General features: G+C 44.6%; 1 protein-coding gene across 1 annotated transcript in view; it reads right to left on the bottom strand.

Annotated features, from left to right (window-relative positions):
• The window catches only part of MOV10 (Mov10 RISC complex RNA helicase), a 42,724-nt gene extending 34,828 nt beyond the window's left edge, over positions 1-7,896 (bottom strand). Inside the window, exon 1 of the mRNA XM_048495866.1 lies at positions 7,649-7,896. Within this exon, the coding sequence (XP_048351823.1) occupies positions 7,649-7,779 (131 nt within the window). The 5' untranslated portion in view covers positions 7,780-7,896. The remainder of the gene's footprint in view (positions 1-7,648) is intronic.
• Between the last annotated feature and the right edge of the window lie 10,429 nt (positions 7,897-18,325).

Below are 18,325 nucleotides of genomic sequence, written 5' to 3'. Positions count from 1 at the left end.
TGAATTCAATATTTGAGCAATTTTGCTCAAGGAACACTACAAGGATATATACTGGCAACACCACAAGAAAGGAAATAACACTAAGAGCTAACACCAGCTACACAAGAGTTCCCATGGCATATCAGCAAAGATCTTGTTTGGTCAGAAGAACTGGCAAGTTGCTTATCTCTAAAAAATAGGCAAATCCCAGCTCCCTCATGCTACAATATAGGATGTAGCTGCTATACTTCCCACTCACTTGAGTCAAGTGAGTCAGTGGATGGCCTGAATAGGGATCTGGATGCAGAATATGACAAAGATGAGGGCCAATAAACTGAAGCTCAACCCAGAAGGCTGAGCTGACAAAAGAGTCTAAGCTTACTTAGATTCATCCTTGTAGAGCAGATGTGCTTCTCTTGGGGGTGAGGTACTTCTAGATGCAGAGTGTAGTATAATGTTTAGGGGGGCATGATTAAGACTAGGGACACATTGGTTTCCCAATCACCATTGATTGATCTAAGCTCACAGACTTCAGTGGATTTAGCAGGGTATAACTCAGTGACCTCGCCAGTCACCTTTTCTTAGCCTAATCTATTTGAAAGAATTACTGTGATCCAAAATAGAAAAGGGGAGATCCATATTACTCAGTCCTGTGTCCCTTTGAGAAGAGATGGAATAAAAATATATTGACTGATCCAAGTCTACAGATGGGGAACACAGATACTCTCTAGGGGTCAAGCCTCAGACGGGCGGGCGTGAGAAACGGGCGAGGTCGATTGCGCCGGGCCGTGGGATCTGAAGACGCCTGGGACCGTCCGCCGCATGGATCTGTCCTGAAGCAGCTGGGCAGCTGGCTACCGCCGATTCCCAGCCGAGCCTGCTTCAGACTCAGCTGCTGCCGCCGGTGCCTGGGGACACTTGGCCTCTCTGGCCAAGCTTCCAGGCGCCAAGAGGGCCAGGTGTCCCCAGGCCTCGGCGCACGCCGAGGCCCGGGAGAAGGTGAGTGCTGGTGGGGAGGCGGCATGAAGCCGCTGCCGCCGCCGCAGCGCTTCATGCCTGGGCGCTTTCAAAAGAGCGCTTGGGAAGCGCTTGGGAAACGCCGCCAGGCCGGGCCGGCGCCAGGGCGGCGCTGGCTGCCTTGGCGCACGGGCGCCTGGAACGGGTAAGCTTTTACCGTCTCCAGGCCGCCATGAATTGCCTGTGCAGAAACGGCCTAGCACACTGAGACTTTGATCAGCATTGGAAGCTCACCTCCTTCAAGAGGTCTGTCTGGACTTCAATTACCCAAACGCCAATCACTTGCAGTGAACTCGGATTACTGCAGTGAACTCTATGAAAACAGCCTGGAAACTTCACCTGGTTCAAAATATGGTGGCTAGGCTGCTAATAGGTACAGGTTATAGGGACCATAGCTTGCAATTTTTTTTCTGGGAATAATTACTGTACAGGTACCTTTAAATTAACACACAGTCTGGGATCAGGATACACAAAAGACTGCCTTTTCCCCTATGTGCTTGCCCAAAAAATGGGATTCTCTCAGAGGCCTTGATCTGTACGCCTGGTTTTCTGCTATCAGGTAAGCGGCTAAGTTATGGCACTTCTCCCCTCAGGAGATTTAGGCATCAGGCAAATCTTTTCGGAATGCCTGTTTAGCACAGTTTTATTACCATAGCTGCCCAATTTTGTCTCCTCTCCCAACTGCCTTTTATTAATTTTTTAAGAGTTGAAAGAGTTTTTAAGCTCTCCACCCGGTTTTGTTTTTACATCCAATGATGTTTTACTGGTTTTAACTAGGGCTAACAAGCTTAAACTTAATCCTGACACAATGGAGGTGCTACCGGGCCTACCGCTTCCCTAGTTGGCTTCCTACTTTTGATGTACTTGAAGAACTGTTTATTTCTGGTCTTGATGTTTGCAGCCCTGCATTCTTCATAATCCTTTTTTGCCTCCCTTACTGCTAACTTGCTTCTCTTTTGCCACCATTTGTGTTCCTTCTCGTATTCTTCATCAGTGCCATGAAAGCATACAAAAAGGGGGCACCTTTTCCCAAGACTGGCCAGTAGGATCTTGCAGCATGCAATTGTTTAGAGGTGAAATCGGCTGGTATTAACCAGCAGCAGAATTCAGAGACTGAATATCCTCCATGCAGTGTCTAGATGGTGGCTGGGATTAGATACACAGTAAGAGGAAACGCTTTGCTCATGCATGACGAGACTGTTCCTGGGCCTCAAATTAATCTCCAGAAAATCTTTGTCATTCTACGTGCATATAATTATTCACTAGTAATTTACACATAGACCCTATCTCTGAATATGTTTTTGTTTAATTCTTAACTGAGTGGCATGTTCATTATTCTTCTGGTTGTCCTTGGTTCTCAATTAACATTCTTTCTGTATCTACTGATATAGTCCAGAATAATTTTTAAATTACTACATGAACATATCAACAAGATATTGCTTGATTTGTACCTATTAAGCACCATCAGTGAGGCTCCTGGCCATTTGCAGTATATGTTGGCCAATCCAGACAGTTGTTCTACCCAGTCTCCACCCAATTCCCCATCTTGCTATGCCTCCAACCTGAATGACTTTTTGGGTAGTCCAACTGTTTGTCCTGTTGCTTTCACCTCCTGCTGTCCATTTCTTCTACTTTTTAAGGATATAATCTAGAGGATTAAGCTGAGAATCAGAAGATACACTGAACTGCATGTGGCAGTCCACTACATGAAACATTCCCTGTCCATATAAGAATAGTGGTTAAGAACTCTTTATGAAGGAGTGAATGATTAAGCTTGATCCTCTCCACTTGTCGTTTGAAGCTATACAGTTTATGTTTATACGGCCACCTAATTTTGCTGCAGGCATAGACCAAACCTTGTTCCAGTTCAGGAAGGGAACAGGATTACATGTAGAAACAAAGCAGGGCAGCAATTCACCTCCTGTTACTTTTTACCTTTTAAACCTTATCTCTTTGCAAAAGCATTTAGATAGGATAGTAGGAAATCCCACTAGATAGCCATGGGACTACAATTCCTATCAAAGTCTTGCCAGCATGGCCAATTGGCCATGCTGGCAGGGGCTGATGGGAATTGTAGTCCATGAACATCTGGAGTGCCATAGGTTCGCCACCATGGATATAGGAGGCCCAGACACAACAATTCACAGAGAAAGACAAAGATAAAGAGTAAAATTGAAAACAATTGCACTGATTACATTCTTGCACAGATCAGGAATTTGTGATCCAGGAAAATGGGCCAGTTCACATAACAATATTCAATACACAGTAGAATAACAGAAACAATTGGGTGTGCAGCAAAGCAAGTATGGACAGAGTTCCTTAGTTTACAGCAGGGGTGTCATTTTACGAGGTAGATGTGCCATAAACATGACTTGGTCAGATTAGGTCCTGGGGGGAGTGGGGGCAAGGCTGCCTCAGCTGGTTCCAGAATGGCATGGGGAGGTGCCTGGATTGCAAAAGCCAAAGCAGGATGGGACGGCTGTCTTGTGGGGGCTTAACAGGCCTGTGAGCCAGCTGAGACACAACTTCCCCTCACTCCCAGTCTGGCCTGGTGAGCTTCAGCTGCTCGCTGGCATGATAAACCAGGCTGACTGTTTGACACTCCTGGTTTATGGGTTATAAAACTAACATACAATGATTAGGTCAAGCTTATCATAGGATAAGTTATCAACTGATAAATGTGGTCTCCAACTTGCATCAGCCTTTAATTAGTGAATACCACAAATACAGGTTTGGACACAAAAAACATAGATGGTCTGGGTCTTCCTCAACCTCCCCAGAGTCATTTCTGATTCTGGGAAAGTGTCACCCTAGTGGCTGCCGTGGGGAGAGGTAAAGAGAATGAGACTCCTCTTTTTGTCTCTGAGGTCACTGGATCTCCCTGAACAGAAAAACAAGAAAGAAGTTATTTCTCCCCTCATCCCTTTCCCTCTGCCTCAACCCCTAGGATAAAATTTTCCAGGTTGGAAATAGCTATGGGGAGGGACGAGGGAGAAGATTCCATAACCCATCTCTGGATCAAATCAGTGTGCTGAAGATACAGCTCAGCAGTAGAGCATTTGACTGCAGATCAAGAGGTCCCTGGTTCATGTCCAGGTGCCCCCTCTTTTAGGTGAAATTGTTCCATCTTTCTCAAGAAATGGAACCATTTAATCTCCTCCCTCTCTCTCTCTAGTTAATACAGATTCATAAACACACTGTAATGGTGTGAAATAAATAGGTCTTGCTGAAGTGGCAAACCTGTACAAGGGGTGCCAACCTCCAGGCAGGACCTGGACATTTTCCAGAATTGCAATTGCTCTCCAGATGGCAGAGATCAATTCCCCTGGAAGAAATGCCCACTTAGGAGGGTAGAATTTATGGCATGATAGCCTGCTGAGATCCTTTCCCTCCCTAGGTGCCATCCCAAATCTCTAGAAATTTTCCCAACTAGGAACTGGCAACCCTAGGTGTACCACTTCTGACATTCTTTCTTAGTCTTTTCCCTGATATTCTAGCTTTTTCTGAACCAGGTATTTTTATTTATTTATCTGTTGTGTAGTCTATACCGCAGAGATGCCAGTCTGAAAAACTCACTGAATCTAACCATCAGAATGGATTTCCCCCCCTTTGCCCTCCCTCCCCTCCCTGCAGGTTTAATGCTGTGAGAGGGGGTGGGAACAGCTTGTGTGAGTTCCCTTGAAACAAAAGCATGAAAGACTTAGGCTGCTCCATTTGATTGGAATTTAGTATTTGATAACAAAAACAAAACATCTGAGTTCGAAAAGGGGAAACACAAACACGAATAAGTGAGGCTGTGCTGGTTTAAGGTGTGGCCAAAGGATCTGGGCGACCCAGGTTTGAATCCTCTGCCACTGAAGCTTGCCAGAACACTCACACAACCGTACCCCAATCTACCTCACAGGGTTGTTTTGGATGATAAAAATGGAGGAGAGGAGAACTACAAGAGTCACTTTGGGTCCCCAATTAGAAGAAAGGCAGGGTATAAAAGAGGTAAATAAAGATCCATAATACAGGGAATCAGTGAAGCTGATTCAAGGGAAACATCTTAGCTGAGACAGATTTTATTGTAATTGAGGCTAAACCTAGCAGCACAGCAAATGTTTACCTGCTGGCCACCTGGTAATAACAGCAGTCACCTCCCTACAGGAATTATCAGTCTGTTTACGTAGCACAACTCTCTTTGAAAGTTAATTTAAACACATTTAATAATTCCTGCTATTTGTACTGCTGTTAATTTCCTTTTTAAAAAAAGAGTAGCCATTGGCTGTGGTATTCTGGGATAAAACCAAACAGAACACTTTAAAAAACGGTTTTATTTTTTAAAAAATTCACCAAACATTTAAGTGCTAATAATCGACTTTAACTTTTTAAATTATTGTTTCACAACAATGTTGTTTCATACAATAGCTAATTAATTTGTTTTGTAATTTGTGTAAGTACCAAACAATTATTAACATTTTCGTTACTCTAATAGCTTAAAGCTGTGAAAATTCATGACTGGTGTATGAGACAATTGACCAGACCTTCAACTGTTCAAAAATACTTACTTTTCTGAGGACCATAAAGGAATCAAGCCAAATTAAAACAACTTGGGTGTGGGTGTGGTAAACTAAGACTATAACTTTAACACAAGAATGCAGATTACTTTCAGAAACAGAACCCAAGCCATTTTATCACACAGGCGGGGGCTACTTCTTTCAAATTACCTTTACTCTGTTCTGAACAAAATAAAGCAGAGGTTTTTTTGGGGAGGGGGGACACATCTGTTTGCATAGGGCAAGACAATAGGGATTTCAGTGGATTTGTTAAACTGAGGCTTTATTAACTCTAACAGAAAAACACTGTTTGTCATTTTCAATGGTGGGGAAGGGGATTTCTCCTTAGTGTGTACAAACTTAGTAAACTGGGGCAAACAGAGAGACCAGAGGCCTTTGATGCATTTTACAATGTTTGTTGTAATGACTTGCTATCTTGATAGGGCAGAAAGGCTGGAACGTTCTGGAAAGTCAGACTGAATCTTCCTATTTCATTTGATCTATTTCATTCTGCCTCCTCCCCAACCCTGGTAATAAATATGCAAACTCCAAGGCTTTTCATATGAACTTTTCTTCAACTTTGAGCATTTAAGGTGCTATTCAAGCAGCACCGGGGACCCTTCCTGAGCAGTAAAAAGCAGAATGCAGGTGTAAATGTAGGTGTGAATGAAGAGAATAATCCCAGAAGAAAAGGAGGAGGAGGATTTCAGTGGCATGACTGCATACACCATAGTGAATATTTAAAGTCAGTAGGTAAACAGCAAAACATTCAAAAGCATCCATGAAATCAAAATTCAACCACTATTTTATGATTTCTGAAATACTGTAATGATGAAGAAATCATTTTGCAACTGTAGTACTTTACTGCTACTTTTGCAGAATTGTATTGAATTGCATGACACACTTTTATGGCAGGCCTGAAAGTAGACCTGCAGACCTTTCAGGCATTACTATTGCTCACAAAGCAGTAATATCTACACCCAGTCCTAAACTGAGAATACTTCTGATTTCCTTGAGGTAGCAGATTTGGGCTTCCTCACGGTATCAACTACCTTGAACTCCTCATGTTTTAAAAGGCAGAAAGTCTTTCCTTAATGTTCTAGCCCTATACTCCACCACCAATCTAAGCAATTCTTTCAATAATTCTGCATTAATCCACATTCTGTGTGCTTTCTCTTTCCAATTTAACTATTCACATCCTTCAAACCTTTATCTGCTTCCAATGATTAACTACACTGCGATTCTTCAGCCCTCAGTTAGAACCCAATGCACCACTTCTTGCCAGCCTCATCTTCTATCTATACAAATCGTGTCCCTGTGGCTGTTCTGCAGTTTGAGGCAACTACCCACTTCTCTGTATTGTCGAAGGCTTCCACGGCCAGAAAGTTTGAGGCAACTACCCACTTCTCCTTTTCATCAACTTTTAATGTGCCAGTGGTGAGCGTTAGGTGCCCTCAAGCTACTTCCGACTAATGGTGACCCTATGAATCAATGACCCCCAAATCATCTATCGTTAACAGTCTTACAAACTAATGGCCCTGGCTACCGTGAGTAAATCGATCCATCTCAGGTTTTCCTACCGCCTACTCACTGATCCTAGGATCTTGCTTTATTTTGCTGCCACAGGTTTTCCTACCTACAGTTACGAGCCTAACAAATATGATGATGACATGATGTTCACTCAATATCGTCCAAAGTTTCCGCTGCTTGGTAATAGCAGTCCAGCCTACTTGCTCTCCCTCGCCTTATCGGATGTTTCGCAGGGGCTGGGGCAGAGATTCCCGCCGGGGGCAACACTTCCTTTTCCCAACCAAGCCCTCGCCGAGACCGGCCAGGACCTCCACGCAGCCTCCCCAATCTCGGGAAACAGAAACCCGCTCGGCAGAATCTGCACCCAGCGCCCTGTTACTCCTCCCTCGGGTGGTGTGAATCTCTTCCAGTAAAGGACGGGAGGAGGGGAACGGGTAATCTGCCAGGATTCTTCAACCTGGGTTTGCAAACTACTGAAAACCGCGCTCCATTCCCACTCCGGACCTAGGAGGTTTCTGCCTGGGAGGGACTGGACCGCCACCCTTTTACGTGCTGCTGCTTCCCCTTGGCTCTGCGCCACTTACATATCTTTGAACTCGGTGTAGATCGCCCGGAGACGGTCTTTGTCGCTCTCGGCTTCCCTGCCCGTGTCCTTCAGGAACTGCAGGAACTGCCGTCCGGCCTCCTTCCTCTCCGCAGAACTGGATTTGCCCATGACCCGCGAGTTCCTTTGCCTCTTTCCAGCTGTGCTCCCAACCACCTTCTAGGCCGGCACTCTACCTGGGAAAGCGGCCAAGGAGAAGCAGCTTATCTCCCGGCTGCCCAGCAAGCGAGGGCCTTCCCAGGAAAAACGAAACTGAAAGCCAGTGGCCAGGCTGACTCAGAAGCCAGGGCGGTGGGCCTGGGTGGAGACACGGGAGGGACCCTCCGGGGACTATGCGTTTTAGCCCAGCACAGGTGTGAAATTCCTTTTCCCAGGCAAGAAAAGCATAGGAGCGGTTTCTAACGTTTGCCATTTGGTTTGTGAGTTTCAGGGATGAAAGGAGGCAAGTGGGAGTACTTGGCTGCCCTGGGCAAAGGTCAGTCTTCATCAGCTGATCTTAGAAACTCCGCATTAGTCCGATGGAGATGCCACTTTGCAAATAAAAATTAATAACTATTATTAATAAATACATCAGATCTATAGAATCCAGTGAAGCTTTCAAAAACCGCTGTCGAACTAACACCACAAGTCAGGGGCGAACCTAGGCAAACTGGAGCCAGGGGACAAAGCCTGAGTTTGCCCCCCCCCCCGGCGAATGGGCAGCCACCCTCCCCCACCATGAACAAACAATTATTTTTGCACCAGCTCACAAAACACCTCCCACTCCCAGCACAGTGGTAGCAAACCTATCGCACTCCAGATGTTCATGGACTACAATTCCCATCAGTTCTTGCCAGCATGGCCAATTGGCCACCATGCTGGCGAAGGACAATAAGGAGTAGCAGATCCATGGTATCTAAAGTCTCCTAGATGCTCCTGTATGAATATAGGAGGCCCAGACACAACAATTCACAGAGAAAGACAAAGATAAAGAGTAAAATTGAAAACAATTGCACTGATTACATTCTTGCACAGATCAGGAATTTGTGATCCAGGAAAATGGGCCAGTTCACATAACAATATTCAATACACAGTAGAATAACAGAAACAATTGGGTGTGCAGCAAAGCAAGTATGGACAGAGTTCCTTAGTTTACAGCAGGGGTGTCATTTTACGAGGTAGATGTGCCATAAACATGACTTGGTCAGATTAGGTCCTGGGGGGAGTGGGGGCAAGGCTGCCTCAGCTGGTTCCAGAATGGCATGGGGGGGGGGAGGTGCCTGGATTGCAATAGCCACAGCAGGATGGGACGGCTGTCTTGAGGGGGCTTAACAGGCCTGTGAGCCAGCTGAGACACAACCACCCCTCACTCCCAGTCTGGCCTGGTGAGCTTCAGCTGCTCACTGGCCTGATAAACCAGGCTGACTGTTTGACACTCCTGGTTTATGGGTTATAAAACTAACATACAATGATTAGGTCAAGCTTATCATAGGATAAGTTATCAACTGATAAATGTGGTCTCCAACTTGCATCAGCCTTTAATTAGTGAATACCACAAATACAGGTTTGGACACAAAAAACATAGATGGTCTGGGTCTTCCTCAACCTCCCCAGAGTCATTTCTGATTCTGGGAAAGTGTCACCCTAGTGGCTGCCGTGGGGAGAGGTAAAGAGAATGAGACTCCTCTTTTTGTCTCTGAGGTCACTGGATCTCCCTGAACAGAAAAACAAGAAAGAAGTTATTTCTCCCCTCATCCCTTTCCCTCTGCCTCAACCCCTAGGATAAAATTTTCCAGGTTGGAAATAGCTATGGGGAGGGACGAGGGAGAAGATTCCATAACCCATCTCTGGATCAAATCAGTGTGCTGAAGATACAGCTCAGCAGTAGAGCATTTGACTGCAGATCAAGAGGTCCCTGGTTCATGTCCAGGTGCCCCCTCTTTTAGGTGAAATTGTTCCATCTTTCTCAAGAAATGGAACCATTTAATCTCCTCCCTCTCTCTCTCTAGTTAATACAGATTCATAAACACACTGTAATGGTGTGAGAAATAAAACTAGAGTCTTGCTGAAGTGGCAAACCTGTACAAGGGGTGCCAACCTCCAGGCAGGACCTGGACATTTTCCAGAATTGCAATTGCTCTCCAGATGGCAGAGATCAATTCCCCTGGAAGAAATGCCCACTTAGGAGGGTAGAATTTATGGCATGATAGCCTGCTGAGATCCTTTCCCTCCCTAGGTGCCATCCCAAATCTCTAGAAATTTTCCCAACTAGGAACTGGCAACCCTAGGTGTACCACTTCTGACATTCTTTCTTAGTCTTTTCCCTGATATTCTAGCTTTTTCTGAACCAGGTATTTTTATTTATTTATCTGTTGTGTAGTCTATACCGCAGAGATGCCAGTCTGAAAAACTCACTGAATCTAACCATCAGAATGGATTTCCCCCCCTTTGCCCTCCCTCCCCTCCCTGCAGGTTTAATGCTGTGAGAGGGGGTGGGAACAGCTTGTGTGAGTTCCCTTGAAACAAAAGCATGAAAGACTTAGGCTGCTCCATTTGATTGGAATTTAGTATTTGATAACAAAAACAAAACATCTGAGTTCGAAAAGGGGAAACACAAACCTACTGAATAAGTAGAGGGCTGTGCTGGTTTTAAGAGTGTAGTATTGGCCAAAGGATCTACAGGCGACCCAGGTTTGAATCCTCTGCCACTGAAGCTTGCCAGAACACTCACACAACCGTACCCCAATCTACCTCACAGGGTTGTTTTGGATGATAAAAATGGAGGAGAGGAGAACTACAAGAGTCACTTTGGGTCCCCAATTAGAAGAAAGGCAGGGTATAAAAGAGGTAAATAAAGATCCATAATACAGGGAATCCAGTGGAAGCTGGATTCAAGGGAAGCTGTATCTTAGCTGAGACAGATTTTGTTATTGTGAATTGAGGGCTTCAAACCTAGCAGCACAGCAAATGTTTACCTGCTTTGGCCCACCTGGTAATAACAGCAGTCACCTCCCTACAGGAATTATCAGTCTGTTTACGTAGCACAACTCTCTTTGAAAGTTAATTTAAACACATTTAATAATTCCTGCTATTTGTACTGCTGTTAATTTCCTTTTTAAAAAAAGAGTAGCCATTGGCTGTGGTATTCTGGGATAAAACCAAACAGAACACTTTTAAAAAAACGGTTTTATTTTTTAAAAAAATTCACCAAACATTTAAGTGCTAATAATGCGACTTTAACTTTTTTTTTAAATTATTGTTTCTACAACAATGTTGTTTCATACTAATAGCTAATTAATTTGTTTTGTAATTTGTGTAAGTACCAAACAATTATTAACATTACCTCGATTACTCTAATAGCTTAAAGCTGTGAAAATTCATGACGTGGTAGTATGAGACAATTGACCAGACCTTCAACTGTTCAAAATACTTATTTTTTTTTTTTTTTCTACGGGGACCATAAAGGAATCAAGCCAAATTAAAACAACTTGGGTGTGGGTGTGGTAAACTAAGACTATAACTTTAACACAAGAATGCAGATTACTTTCAGAAACAGAGACCCAAAGCCATTTTATCACACGAAGTGAGGGGCTACTTCTTTTCTCAGAAATTACCTTTACTCTGTTCTGAACAAAAGATAAAGCAAGAGGTTTTTTTTTTTGGGAGAGGGACACATCTGTTTGCATAGGAGGGCAGAGACAATAGGGATTTCAGTGGATTTGTTCAAACTGAGGCTTTATTAACTCTAACAAGAAAAAACACTGTTTGTCATTTTCAATGGTGGGGAAGGGGATTTCTCCTTAGTGTGTACAAACTTAGTAAACTGGGGCAAACAGAGACCAGAGGCCTTTGATGCATTTTACAATGTTACATGTTTGTAATGACTTGCTATCTTGATAGGGGCAGAAAGGCTGGAACGTTCTGGAAAGTCAGATTTGCAGATCTTCCTATTTCATTTGATCTATTTCATTCTGCCTCCTCTCCCAACCCTGGTAATAAATATGCAAACTCAAAGGCTTTTCATATGAACTTTTTTCTTCAACTTTGGAAGGCATTTTAAGGTGCTATTCCAAACAGCACAGGGGACCCTTCCCTAAAGAGCAGTAAAAAGCAAGAGATTACGGAGTGTGTGAAATGTAGGTGTGAATGGAGAATAATCCCAAGAAGAAAGAGGAGGGAGGAGGAGTTTCAAGTGGCATGACTGCATACACCATAGTGTTGAATATTAATTTTAAAAGAGAGTCAGTAGGTAAAGCAACAGCAAAACATTCAAAAGAAACATCCATGAAATCAAAAGTTCAACCCACTATTTTATGATTTCTGAAATACTGTAATGATGAAGAAATCATTTTGCAACTGTAGTACTTTACTGCTACTTTTGCAGAATTGTATTGAATTGCATGACACACTTTATGGCAGGCCTGAAAGTAGACCTGCAGACCTTTCAGGCATTACTATTGCTCACAAAGCAGTAATATCTACACCCAGTCGTAAACTGAGAATACTTCTGATTTCCTTGAGGTAGCAGATTTGGGCTTCCTCACGGTATCAACTACCTTGAACTCCTCATGTTTTAAAAGGCAGAAAGTCTTTCCTTAATGTTCTAGCCCTATACTCCACCACCAATCTAAGCAATTCTTTCAATAATTCTGCATTAATCCACATTCTGTGTGCTTTCTCTTTCCAATTTAACTATTCACATCCTTCAAACCTTTATCTGCTTCCAATGATTAACTACACTGCGATTCTTCAGCCCTCAGTTAGAACCCAATGCACCACTTCTTGCCAGCCTCATCTTCTATCTATACAAATCGTGTCCCTGTAGAAGCTTGTTCTGCAGTTTGAGGCAACTACCCACTTCTCTGTATTGTCGAAGGCTTCCACGGCCAGAAAGTTTGAGGCAACTACCCACTTCTCCTTTTCATCAACTTTTAATGTGCCAGTGGTGAGCGTTAGGTGCCCTCAAGCTACTTCCGACTAATGGTGACCCTATGAATCAATGACCCCCAAATCATCTATCGTTAACAGTCTTACAAACTAATGGCCCTGGCTACCGTGAGTAAATCGATCCATCTCAGGTTTTCCTACCGCCTACTCACTGATCCTAGGATCTTGCTTTATTTTGCTGCCACAGGTTTTCCTACCTACAGTTACGAGCCTAACAAATATGATGATGACATGACAAACTACTCACACGTCCAAAGTTTCGCTGGCTTGCACAGCAGTCCAGCCTACTTGCTCTCCCTCGCCTTATCGGATGTTTCGCAGGGGCTGGGGCAGAGATTCCCGCCGGGGGCAACACTTCCTTTTCCCAACCAAGCCCTCGCCGAGACCGGCCAGGACCTCCACGCAGCCTCCCCAATCTCGGGAAACAGAAACCCGCTCGGCAGAATCTGCACCCAGCGCCCTGTTACTCCTCCCTCGGGTGGTGTGAATCTCTTCCAGTAAAGGACGGGAGGAGGGGAACGGGGTAATTCGCTAGATTCTTCAACCTGGGTTTGCAAACTACTGAAAACCGCGCTCCATTCCCACTCCGGACCTAGGAGGTTTCTGCCTGGGAGGGACTGGACCGCCACCCTTTTACGTGCTGCTGCTTCCCCTTGGCTCTGCGCCACTTACATATCTTTGAACTCGGTGTAGATCGCCCGGAGACGGTCTTTGTCGCTCTCGGCTTCCCTGCCCGTGTCCTTCAGGAACTGCAGGAACTGCCGTCCGGCCTCCTTCCTCTCCGCAGAACTGGATTTGCCCATGACCCGCGAGTTCCTTTGCCTCTTTCCAGCTGTGCTCCCAACCACCTTCTAGGCCGGCACTCTACCTGGGAAAGCGGCCAAGGAGAAGCAGCTTATCTCCCGGCTGCCCAGCAAGCGAGGGCCTTCCCAGGAAGAAAACAGAAAGCGCTGAGAAAGCCAGAGTGGCCAGGCTGACTCAGAAGCTGGGGCGAGGTGGTGGGCGCAAAGAGTGGAGACACGGGAGGGACCCTCCGGGGACTATGCGTTTTAGCCCAGCACAGGTGTGAAATTCCTTTTCCCAGGCAAGAAAAGCATAGGAGCGGTTTCTAACGTTTGCCATTTGGTTTGTGAGTTTCAGGGATGAAAGGAGGCAAGTGGGAGTACTTGGCTGCCCTGGGCAAAGGTCAGTCTTCATCAGCTGATCTTAGAAACTCCGCATTAGTCCGATGGAGATGCCACTTTGCAAATAAAAATTAATAACTATTATTAATAAATACATCAGATCTATAGAATCCAGTGAAGCTTTCAAAAACCGCTGTCGAACTAACACCACAAGTCAGGGGCGAACCTAGGCAAACTGGAGCCAGGGGACAAAGCCACTGGTTTGCCCCCCCAGTAGATGGGCAGCCACCCTCCCCACCATGAACAAACAATTATTTTTTTGCACCAGCTCACCAAAACACCTCTCCACTCCCAGCAAAACATACATGACTCTCTCCCCACCAACTCTTTTCCTAATTTCCTAATCACAACAACCCTATGAGGTAGGTTGTTAGCCTGAGAAACAACTCCAAGCCAGTGCAAATGGGTATTAAGCATGTAAATCTCTCACAAACCACCCCCAGCAAAACATTTACCAAACAAATGTCAGCATCATCTCTCACAAAACACCTCCAGTGGAATCCACCCCCCAAACAGCATCACTTTCCAATAGGTGCTTAAACTAGGGAACTCAGATTCTTCTTTTTTAAATCCACCTTAGAGAGGGAGAATCTACAGGTCTCGATTAAACAAAATTGAAAGTGATGCTGTTTGGGGTCAGATTCTCTCTGAAACAACATCACTTTTTTTGAGGGTTGGAGATTTAGATGGAAACAAATACCAGATTCAGCCGGAGATCTGGGCACATTTGGGCACATTTGGACAAAAAGTGTCCAGTATATGTCCTGCCCAAATATGAACAAATGTGAATACCACCAAGAATTATTTGGAGGAGAGCTTTTGGGGGGGGGGGGTATTTTTGGTGTTTTTCGGCCTTCAGGGAGGGCATTTTTAAAGCTAACAGGGCATCATCCAGAGACTGCCCTGATGATACCACCCAAGTTTGGTGATGTTTGGTTCAGGGGAAGCAAAGTTATGGACGCCCAAATGGAATGCCCCCATCCCCATTGTTTTCAATGGGAGTTAATAGGAGATGGGGGGGCTACCCATTTGAGGGACCATAACTTTGGTTCCCCTGAACCTAACTTCACCAAACTTGGGTGGCATCATAAGAATAGTTACCAGATGATACCCTGAAATTTTGGTGTCACTAGCTTTAAAAATACACCCCTTACATGCACCCCAAGAAAGTTGCCCAAGATTCTTTGTTTTGCAGTGACTTTGCTCCATTGTAGTAGCCAATGGGGATTTCACAGGAGAGTGTGTAGGTGCAGGCTGCACATTTCTGAGAAGATAGAGGCACCAGACTTTCCAAGGTGGCTCCAGGAAGCCCTCCTGGTAGCCAGCATCCAGGCATAGAGACCTTTGCTTCTAGAGGTTCAATTTTATGGACCCCCTCAAAAGGCTTATTTTGTTTCCCATGCTCCTGCCCATGAAGCCCTGCCGGGCTGAGTTCTCTCAGAACTCTCCTCTCAACTCGCCCCCCCCCTTACTCTAGAAGCCAAAGCTCACCAAGCTTGGATGATATTACACCAAAGGCCTCTTGGAGCCACCTTGAAAGAATCTTGGCCTCTATCTTAAAAAAATGTGTGGTCAGTGCTTACACACTCAGAAATTCCCCAGAATCTGCCAGGCTCTTCAGCAAGTTCTATGGTGGGAAACATTATTTTTCCCACCATAGACTTCAATGGGGCTTTCTGTTATGCCCAGCTGGCGCTGTGGTAGAGATTTCAACATGAGGCAATGTGGTAGTGGTCTTGCTCTGGGTGGGGGCACTAAAGTTTGCCTGGGATGGCCGAATGCTGTGGTCATCAGGTTCACCTTCAACTTGGTGCCCACAGCATTTTAGCAAATTTGGTTGGTTCCTTTCAGGAGACTCACACTAGCAGCCCTGCAGGAAATGCCCCCACCCAGAGCAAGACCCCTACCACAGTGCCTTACCACATGGGACTTAATTACGAGTAGACTGACTTAGGATCACTTCCTATATTACTCTGTTTATGGATTCTGCTTTTGCAGAGATAGATAAAGTCAAAGGCATAAGAAAGCTACTTTAAAATTATAGTGTTTATTTGCATATTTACACTTGCATATCTATACGTAATGTATTTCAAATCTGAAAGTGTTATGCTGCTTCAGTGATATCTTCTGCACCAATCTTTTTAATTTGGCATCAAGTTGAATTGAGAAAGCTGTCATATGAAGGCATCTATATATTGCTTTGGCTGTCTCGTGAGCAGTTTGGTTTGATATTTTGGGCAAAATATACAAAACAGTTAAAAAAGTCTTTCCTGGTATAATGATGACCCCAGAGACAGTAAGGATTTCTTGCTTTTGCTGTACCTACAGAAATTAGATGCTTAGAGTCTCTGACATGGCTGGCCACCTTCGGAAAATGTAGCTTCACCGCAAACTGATTCATTTGAGAGATAGAAGCCAGATGCATCCTGTGCTTGGCTGCCAGGTGCAAAATGTAACCAAAAGCCGCCAAGCTGCTTAAAAGAAATATGTGTTGCTCTTATGTCCGAACAAAAGCTAGAATAAACACAGGCAGTTGTTTTTCGGCTGCTCATGAAAAGCACCTGGTGTCATCCCCTCCTTTTTCTGATAGACAGCTATTATCAAGTTTGATGCCATGCAAAACTTACGTTACTAACTGCTGATTGGCTACATGAATAAAACTGCTTTTGCCAAATTAGAAAAGAGTATGCTGGAGAGAGTAACGGTGATAGGTTATTGGACAAATCATGAGCTCATTGTTTCCTGCTGCTAGCCGCTATAATACTCTGGGTATGTCTCTGAGTTCCCTGTTCTGAACCCAAGTAGCTACTTGTATTACTCAGCTGAGCCTTTTAAATAAACTTTCACTGACAATCAACAATGGATTCTTTTGCCAACTGGTCCTTGTCTAGACTGTGACTGATTTCCACGGGCAAGGTTATCACTGGGACAAACCTTTTTTTTTTTTGAGGGTGGGGGAGAATATGCTTAGAATAGTGTCTGGTAGTAAATTACACTTTACTGAAAGGAGGTGATTTTCTTGCAAATCTGATAAAGGAAGTATTGGGATAAGTCCCCATGGATGTCTCTTGGTAGCCAGAGTGGGGAACTCTAATCTGGAGAACCAGGTTTGATTCCCCACTCCTCCACAAGAGCAGCAGACTCTTGTCTGGAGAACCGGATTTGTTTCCCCACTCCTACACATGAAGCCTGCTGGGTGACCTTGGGCTAGTCACAGTTTGTTAGAACTCTCTCAGCCCCACCTACCTTATAAAGTGGTTGTTGTGGGGAGACGAAGGGAACGGGTTTGTAAGCTGTTTTGAGACTCCTTACAGGAGAGAAAGGCTGGGTATAAATCCAAATTCTTCAAATTGCACTAAAGTACTAGTTTTGAGTGGGAGCAGGCGTTGCACGATGATTTGATATGATTTATCAGGTGTTTAGTGAGCATTATAGGTTAGTTTAATTTCCCTATTAATTTTCTTTTGCAGAATTGATACAAGTTTCTCCTGGGCATAGGCAAAAGCAGTAGGAGATGTGAAAGACCTTTAATGAGATCCTGGAGAGCCGCTGCTTTAATGAGATCCTGGAGAGCCGCTCAGTAGACCATAGTGACCTTGGTCGACCAGTGATCTGACTCAGAATAAGGTAACTTGTATAACCTGCTTCTATGACCCTTGCCCCTCCTGGATACTTAAATCTGTAAGGGGGGTGGGGTGGGGCGGCTGTCAGACTGGATCTGGAAGTCATTCAAAATCTCCTTCAGAGAGGGGGTGGTCACTCCTGCCTTGAAGTGGACAGTGGTGCATCCAGGACCCAAGAGAGTTAAATAACCCCTGTCCAGTGTCTGATGAACTGAACTGAATAACTGAATCCTGATAGCCAACTTGGGCCATTTCCTGGTGTGCTTACAGCCAATCAAAGGATTCAAGTCAGGAGGAAGATTAAAAAGGACTTTATTTGAATAAATGGAGCTCCAGCAAGTGAAAGGGCAGGCACTCGCTCCATCTCTGGGGGCCCAGATCTTTTACACAAAGCAGTGAATAAAATATTGGGACATGTGCAAAACATTCTTCTGGAGCTCTGTGTCCATCCCACATTAAGACTTTTCCCAGCCTACTGTCTAAGTTTCTGTCTTATCTGGAAAACTGGGCTGCTCAGCAGCATCCACATAGTAACAGCCTTGAAGCATTGTGTTGTCTTCCTGAAATACCAAGCCAGAGATCACAATATCACACTGTATCTGCTCTTATATTTCAGGCCTGGCCTTTCATGGGATTCCTTGCTCATGCTCACTGCCAACAAGATTTATCATTAGGTAAAAAATAAACTATTTGAGCAGGAATACCAATACCTTTTGAGCAAGGCTCAGAGTTCCTGCTCGACCTTGTACTTTGGGATTATTCCCCATAAACTCTGTGTTGCCCGTTATCTGGACCAACTTCTCAATCACAAACTCAGATGGGCATTTTCAAGAGCAAGATGCAATTCCTTTCCATCATCACTATTTCAAGGCCTGTTCTTAAACATCCCTCAGCATGATCGACACTGTTCTTTCTGCCCTTCTT

This window comes from Sphaerodactylus townsendi, linkage group LG05, assembly GCF_021028975.2.
Source record: "Sphaerodactylus townsendi isolate TG3544 linkage group LG05, MPM_Stown_v2.3, whole genome shotgun sequence".
Lineage (NCBI taxonomy): Eukaryota > Metazoa > Chordata > Lepidosauria > Squamata > Sphaerodactylidae > Sphaerodactylus > Sphaerodactylus townsendi.
Note: the sequence above shows the minus strand (reverse complement) of the source record. Positions and strands in the feature narration are given on the sequence as shown.